The sequence below is a fragment of the Octodon degus genome, unplaced genomic scaffold (genome assembly GCF_000260255.1).
Source record: "Octodon degus isolate 3935 unplaced genomic scaffold, OctDeg1.0 scaffold00080, whole genome shotgun sequence".
Lineage (NCBI taxonomy): Eukaryota > Metazoa > Chordata > Mammalia > Rodentia > Octodontidae > Octodon > Octodon degus.
In genome coordinates, this window is record NW_004524656.1 from 6,406,895 (window position 1) to 6,415,175 (window position 8,281).

Consider the following 8,281-nt stretch of genomic DNA (forward strand, 5'->3'; position numbering starts at 1 on the left):
TTTTGGTGGAACAGGGGATTGAACTCAGGCCCTTGCACTCGCCAGGGAAGTGCTTATTCTACTGAGCCATCTCCTCAGCCCCTTATTTTCATTTTTTGTAGTACTGGGGGCTGAACAGAGGGCCTTTTCACTGAACTATGTACCAGCTTCCTTTTTAAATTTTTTTTTTTGAGACAGAATTTTTCTACATCACTAAGTTGTCCAAACTTATGGTTCTCCTGCCTCAGCCTCCCAGAGTGCTGGGATTATAGGTGTGGGCCACCACATCCAGTTTTATCTTCTAGGTGAGTGCTTTAGGCACCTTGTCTTTCAGGTATGCACCCTGTCCTTCCTGCTCCTAACACCTGACGCATCCTGTCACCGAGCCTTCACTCAGACTCTTCCTTTGGCCTGGCAGACCCTTCTCAAGATTGCCTCTTCATTCCTGCCCTGCCTTCAAGGACCAACTCAAGTACACCTTCTTTCCAGCTTCTTCGGGTTCAGCAGGGACACTGATCCCATTTGTATCCTTCTGCAACCCCTGCCTCTGTCGCTCATCTTGGGTTCCCGCTCTCATTGGGGCGCTATTTTGGAGAGTTGTGAATCCCACGATTTGCTTCTCACTGTGATTCAGCAGGATAAAGGAGAAACAGAGGCAGAGTACAGGCTTCATTCAGAAGGAGGAGAGGTACAGGGCCTAGGTAGAGGCTGGAGTCTGGCTGCCCCACTGGCCAGGGAAGGCCTTGGGTCCAGCCAGCCTGTCTGGCCCGGAGGCCTTTCATGAGAACGTTCAAATTTTCACCCTCCAAAGCATTCAGGCTGAGCACGGTGGTGCATGCCTATACTCCCAGGTCTTAGAAGGCTGAGGGAGGAGGAGCACTATGAGTTTAGGGCTAGCCTGGGCTACACAGCAAGACCTTGTGTCAAAAAGCAGGCAAAAACCAAACCAAACTAAACAACAAAACCAAAATCCAAAAATCAAAAATTCAACAGAACAAAATACCCCAAATCAAAGCATCCAGGCTAATTGGCTTATTGCCTACTTAAAGTCATCGTAGCATGACCTCTCCAGGCGTCCCATCTCCCAGAACTCAGGGCGATTTTTTTATTTTGCATTTTAAAGAAATGTTAAGGGCCAGTGAGATAGCTCAGTGGGCTAAGAGCCTCCATAGGCAAGCACAGGAACCGGGGGTTTGATGCCTGACACCACATGCTGTGCCAGCCCTCTGGACATGCTAAGCCAGCCACTGAGACCAGCCATGGCGGCACATGCTTATAATCCCAGTGCTGGGGAGGCTAAAAACAGGAGGATCACCACGAGTTTGAGCTGCATAGTGAGACCTTGTACCAAATACATTTTAAAAAAAGAAATTTTATTGGCACGTTTTAGATATGCACATCGATAACTTTCATTGCAGGGAATTTGTACCTGTCTGTGATATATTTTGTTTTTTCCTTTTCCCTTTGAACTCAGGTTTAGAGGTGGGGTGTGTCTCTTTCTCCTTGGTAAGAGGCTTTGGTTTGGCACAGAGCTCAAAGAGGGGAAGATGGGAGGAAGCTGGCTGCTGGGAGTTGCAATGTATATTAACAGGAGGTGTCAAACAGATGTTTTAGGGGTTCGGGAGTGGCATATGTCAAAGCCACTTCCCATACCCTGACTTGTGCTTACACCAGATGTGCCATACCAGCATGTGACACAGGCAGGTACCCCGCAGACCACTGCCAATGTATAGGACAGAAAACAGGCTAACTGGAACGTAGCTAGAACAGGGCTAGGAATCTTGTTAGAAAGCAGCTTTCAGCCCTGGGGCAGCATCCCTGGCTTCTGGGTAGTGAGGAGGGGAGGGCAGAGAGGTAAAGTTCTCAGCCCACAGTGTGATCTCCTAAGGTTCTTTTCCTTCCCTCCTCTGAGGCCTGGAGCCCCTCCCTAGACAACTGAAGTCACCAAGCCCCACATGACTTCTATGAGGAGGCTCCACAGGCCTCTCTGGGTGAGAGTCCAGCGGCAGGTGTATGTGGGGGTGTCTGGGGCACTCCTGAGGAATCCACTCTGGATCCCCTCCTCCTCAGCTCTCTCAGCCCTGCCTGGGATAGGGATGTGCCTGGAAACACTTTTGGACAAAACAGAGTTTAGCCAAGTGTGGTGGTGCATGCCTGTAATCCCAGCACTCTGGTAGGCTGAGGCAAGAGGATCACCAGTTTGACCCAAGCCTGGGCACCTTAGTGATGTCATGAGACTGTGTCTCAGAATTAAAAATAAAAAGGGCTGGGGGTATAGTTCCGTGTGAAAATCAAACAATTCTCCATAAGCCAGAACTGGTCTCAAACTGACCAGATAGAATCCCACAAGAAAAAAATAGAGACCTGGACTGGGGTTCGCGGTTCAGGGGAAAGATAGGAAAGACCTGTTGATAACGAAAAGAAAGACTTGGGGCTCGATGACTGAAAGCTGAAGATGAATCATCAGCACAAGGGGCTGCTGGAGGGCCTAGGTGCCTCCTCTGTGGGAACAGAGGTCTGCAGAGGGCACACACACCAGCCCATGCTGGGTGGGCTGGACAAAGGTGGCTACTGTGCCAAGGGATTTGGAAAACCAGCTTTGGAAGGAAGTTTTCCTGTACTAGGGTTGTAGCATCCAGGGAAGAGAAGTAGAGTCCATGGAAAGTGGCATTCAAGGATGGGAGCCATGGGCCAGACATCGAGATGGGCTGAGGCGAGCTTACTTTCCAGTCTCTCTCCTTCCCTTGCCCGGCGCCTCTGATCCGCTGTCTGTCCTGTCCTCTGTGGCTAAGCTGGCTGTCTGCACAATCTTTGCCTAGCTCAGTAGCTGGTAGCTTTGCTTCCCTAACCTGGCCTGGAGCCAGTAGATGTCACAGCCTGACCTTGTTTTCCAGCCCAAGGTGGGGGTACTTGGCTCACACATGCCCAAACCCAGGCCTGTAAGGCCTTAAGTAACACTGGCCTTGGGCTACAGCTACACACAAATGTCGGGTTTTTTTTTTTTTGTTTGTTTGTTTGGTGGTACCAGGGATCAAACCCAGGACCTTGTGCTTGCTAGGCAAGCACTTATTTCACTGAGCTATCTCCCTGGCCCCTAAACACAGATATCAAGTGTCTCTCTGGCCATGGGGGTCACATAGGCTCCATCTTCTTGCATCTCCCTGTGTGGGATTCCCAGCCATGAATCAGGAGCTTGGAGTGGGGCTCCTGGCCTGAGGGGCTTGAGAGTTTTCAGGAATGCTTCTGGGCTCCGGGTAAAGGGGTAGGTCTGTATCTCATATGCCACTCTTCCTTCGGAAGGCCTACCCTCCTAAAGACCATCTGAGACTCTGGCTTGCCATCTCCCCATTTCCCCTCTATCCTTTGAGGAGCAAGTGTGCCAGGTCCCTGTCATCTTTGCTGAGGGTTTTGGCCATTAGGATCGTGATGCTCTTCTGGATTTGGTGCTGGGGAGGGACACCCCTATTTCTGCACTGAGTCTTTTAAGTTTACAAGGATTTCCTACCCTGCACCCCAAGACTCGTTTGCACTTTGGGGACAGAGTCATAGTCTAAAGCACATGTGGGTGTGTTCTCTAGTTCAGGCTATCTCCTGTACTGATTTGAAATATTTTGTCTCATCATTCATAGAATACTCATTCTTGTGTCCTAATTCTCCATTCCAAATACAAAGTCACTTTTGAATGCTGTCCTGATGGTGGGTGCCAATGGCCCATATCCCTGTGGATGGCAAGGACCCCTGATGGAGTCTTTGTGGCCAGTGTCCTGGTTCCTCCATGCTGACTGCCCCAGCCATGGCCTCAGGTCTGTCCCTCATTTCTGATCCTTCCAGCCAAATCCCAGTTAGCTCCTCCTTTATAGGGGCTCCTCTGGGACTTTTGACCTGATTGAGTTAAAGGGAGGCTCCCCTTCCCCTAGGTAAAGCCCAGAACCAGCCTAAGCTGGTTTTAGTTCCTCTTTGCACCTCTCTGGTGAAATGAGACAGTGCACAGAGACCGGCTTTGTAGTCTGTGGTATTCTGGTCACCCTGAGGTTGTCATCCATGGAAAGGGATCAGGAAATCCGGGCTCTGGGTTTATACCAGCTTGGCCCCACTCCCCAGCAACTTCTGGCTGGGGTGCAGGGTGGGACTGTGGGTATGGTGCATGACCAGTGAGGTCACTGTAGTCCCTGGTTCTGTACATAAGAGGATATTTCTTCAAGCAAGGTTCCTGTAGGCAAGTTCTTTAGGTTTATCTAGACCTGGTTTCCCAGGGGGGTGGCTCCATGGCATGACCACTGTGGTGACCCAGGTCCTTCTGTCTGGTTCTTGCCCATCTCGAATTTTTGCTTGGGTCCTCTACTCATAAGAATTAGCAGCTCACATTAGGAAGGCATGTACTTTAGGTCGACAGAGTTTATCTTGAAGTTCAAGAGGAGGAAGGGAACACAGAATGGTCAACCCTTGGTTTATAGCCATGAAACCCAGGGTTGAACCCAACACTGAACGGCAAAGTCTAGTGATCTGTGAAAATGGACCAGTGCTTGGTTTAGACAAAGGCAGAGAGGAGAATAGGGAGCAAACAGAATGGAAAAAAAAAAACACTGGACTCTAGAAACCAGTGCTGAGCTGATGTCAGCTTCACCACCAGTCAAGAAATACTTATTGGAGAGCTGGGTGAGGTGGCACATGTCTGTAATCCCAGCACTCAGGAGGCTGAGGCAGGAGGTTCATCTTGAATTTGAGGCCAGCCTGAACTACAAGATGAAACCTGTTTCAAACTTCTCCACCCTTCCCAAAAGAAATGCTTATTGGAGCTGGTGATGTAGCTCATTGACAGAGCAATTGCCTAGCACATAAAACACCCTGGGTTCCATCCTCAGCATCAAACAGAATGAAATGAAACACCTCAAAACACACATACTTATTAGGGAGCCACCCCATGGAAGACTCTTCTGCCTGCTCTGCCACCCCAGGGTTGACACTGGGGCAGTCTACCAGTGCTGCTCCTGCCCCATATGGAGTGGTAGGGCTGAAGGGCACAGCCCTGCAGAAAGAGTGTGTGGCAGGTAGGTACATGTGGAACAGCACTGATGGCTGCTTAAAGAAGGGTCCCAGCTTTCCTGGCCACCTGGCCAGAGCCTGCTGAGAGGTCCAGGCGCAGCCAGGTGCCCAGCAAGGGCCCCCAGTTTGAGATTTGACATGAGGAAGTGGGTTAGCAGGTCTTTCTTCCTGGGATGTAGGTTTTCTTCATGACACGGAGCATGTCCTGCTGCCCCTACCGCCTGCCACTACCTGTCTCTAGTAGGTCACACAGTGAGCTGAGGTGTGCACTGAATGGAAACTCTTGGGGTTTCTCAGAAGCTAGGAATGGCTAGGTCTCCAGTGGTTACTAAGACATCCAACTGGGTCAGGGCTTGTGGTCAGTTTGAAGCCTTGGGCAGAGGATATTTAGTAACTGAACCAGGTGTGGCAGGTGGTAGGGACAAGGGACTAGGGAGGGAGCGTGTTGCTTTGTAGGGCAGAGAGGTTTTAATCAGGTCTGAGGTACATGTCAGAGTCTGTGATTAGACCAAGGCTGGTTTTGCAGATGTGCCGCCTGGACAGGCACACTGGGCTTGTGTTTACAAGGACCTCACACTGGGTTTGATGCTCGCCAGGGCCATCTTGGAAATCTTAATACTCTTGTGAACAAGAGGCTTTGCATTTTCATTTGCACTGGACCCACAAGCCATGTCTCAGGTTCTGATTAGCCAGCTGGCTTAGAGGAGTGGTCTGATTTCAAGAGGTTGGGTCTGAAAGGCCAGATCTGATGAAACGAGCCAGGGGGCATGCCCCGTAGCTCAGTTCTTTAAGTGGCTGCTTCAACAAAGCAGTCAGGCTCAGGTTGCTTGGGTTCGATCCCCACAACACAAGACAGCCAGTCATGCCTTGAAGGCATTCCGAGCAAAAAAAAAAAAACAAAAAACACTTCTGATGAAACGAGCCCTTCCTCACACCTCTGCCTGGGTCAGAGAGGCAGGCTCCTCTCGGCAAGTCTGGGAAGATGGCAGGTGGAGTTGCAGAGCACACCCTGCCTCTGGGAGCTGGAGGGAGGTGGCAACACCTCCGTGAGTTTAGCATCAGGAGAGCTGGTAGGAGCCGGGGAGTGGATCCTCCCTGAGACAGCTCAGAATGGGATTTTTTTTTTTCCCTAGCTCAGGCTGCCTTAAGGGTGGGACTGGTGCCGCTTGTGGAGCTGGAGATCGAACCGCGGTTCCCTGCGCCTGACTGTTTGCCCAAGCAGGCGCGTTAAACAACTGAGCTAACCCACAAGCCCCCAAGAGTGCAGCTCAGAGAGAAATCCTTTCTCCAATGAGAGAAAGAGACCATGATGAAGTTTTCAATAAATGCTTACTACCAGTCCTCTGCTGCCTGTGTATGGGAGCCACACATATGGGAGCATCCTTTGGGAGTGTAGCGACAACCCAGCCAACTGTAGCATTGTGCTTCACGGGAGACTCAGGGGGTGGCAGAGAGCTGTGCTGAGGACTGTAGCACTCACTGGACAGGCCAAGAAGCCCTACCTTATCTCTAGAGACTCCAGTTCTTTGTGGAGGCTGCGACATGCTCTAAGATGTTTCTAGCACCAATACAAGACGCTCTCAGCACCTGAGCACTCCTGACCCCCAACTTGGCAGCACTGGGATCCTCTCCCTGACTTTGATCTGGTCTCACACTCCTTCCTTCTAGAACATAATCCTTGTCTAGTAGCTTCCAAGGAGTGCCTGAGCTTTTTTCTCAGTTGAACCATAAACTACTGAGGGCAAAGATTACGTCTTCCTCTTCTCCATGCAAATAGAATGTCATGATCACACAGCAAGAGATGAACAACTACGTGCTGATCAATTGATTAGGAGTGCCAGCCTCTGACAGTACATGCTCCAAAGTGGTTTCCTGTCTAGTCCCTCACTCTAACCCTAGGAGATAGGAGAGAACATCTGCTCACTATTAAAAAATTCTCCATATTCCAGGCTGTCCCCTCTCCTTTTGACCCTGGCAGAGAACACTGAAGATTCCAAGCAGGGCCCGGGCAACCAGGGGCAACTGTGCCTACTCACCAGGTCCTCCATGTTGTACTTCATGAGTTCCATGTCCAGGGTGAGGGGGTAGTTCATATTGCAGCCGTGAGTCCCCAGACTGGTCACCGTCTGATGCTGAGAGCTTCTGTGGTGTCACTGGTGCCTATAGAGAGGTGGCAGGCGTCAGCTGCAGATTTAAACAAATGAGCTGCGCAACTGTCTCCTGTGGCTGAGGAGGGCCTGCTGCCTACCTCACAACTCATCATTTTTTTTTCCATTGGGTCTTTTCTGTTTTTTTGAAGAAAAAGGGAAAATCCCCCATAGCATCAGAGCTAGTCAAGCATTTCGGTGCCTTTCCTGGCAACTGTTGTCTCAAATGGGGCTTGAGGCTGGTACAAAGGCAGTCCTCACTTCAGCCTATGTATGGGACCAGGTCTCAGGACAAAAACCACCCCTGACAAGGGAAACTCCCCAGAGAAAGACGACGGGACAAGCACATTTTCAGCCATCTCTCCTCCAAGCCCCCTCTAGACCCTTACCTACCTCACCACTCAGTAGACCAACCATCCCAGTTGGCCCCGGACTAAAAGTCCCTTATACTGGGAAGCCCCACAGGCCTAGGCAAACCAGGACCCTGGTTCTACTTACAACCATCCTCTTGCTCAGGGAGGGGTCTTCCTTTTCCCTTTTCAGTTCAAGTTTGGAAGAGATAGGTCTGAATTTACTGAAGGGAACAACCCTAAAATAGCACTGGAAGACATAATGAAATTACCAAAGTAAAATGTGCTATAAATATAGTCACCTTCTGACTCAAAACAACATTGCTCACCTACAAATGAACTTTGTTGACATGTAAGTTATTATGATGGGCTACCTAGCTAGGGAGGATGTTGGATATCATCCCAATTCCTGAACTTTGTGTGTGTGTAGGGCCAGGGTGGGATGGAACCCAAAGTGTGGTAGCTGGCACATCCTCAGGCTTTTTCTATCTTTTTGTTTTGAGACAGGGTCTTGGTAAATTGCTAAAGTGCCAAGCTGGGAATTTGGAATCCTCCTGCTTCAGCCTCCTAAAGTGCTGGGATTACAAGCGTATGTTCCCATATCTGGCTGCCACCCTTGATTTTCACACAGGAGGACCTGAAACTTAGAGAAAGCAAACAACTTACCCAGGGCCATGCAGCTACCAGTGAGAACTAATGTTTGTACTTGGTCAGATATCTCATCCAGCACACTCTGAGTCAGGCTGCGGCTGCCGCTCTCCC

General features: G+C 50.2%; 1 protein-coding gene across 1 annotated transcript in view; it reads right to left on the reverse strand.

The window, feature by feature from the left end:
- Cxcr5 (C-X-C motif chemokine receptor 5) overlaps nt 1-7,138 on the reverse strand; it is an 11,426-nt gene extending 4,288 nt beyond the window's left edge. Inside the window, exon 1 of the mRNA XM_023721197.1 lies at nt 7,059-7,138. Coding sequence (XP_023576965.1) covers nt 7,059-7,115 — 57 coding nt within the window. The 5' untranslated portion in view covers nt 7,116-7,138. The remainder of the gene's footprint in view (nt 1-7,058) is intronic.
- Nucleotides 7,139-8,281: the final 1,143 nt, after the last annotated feature.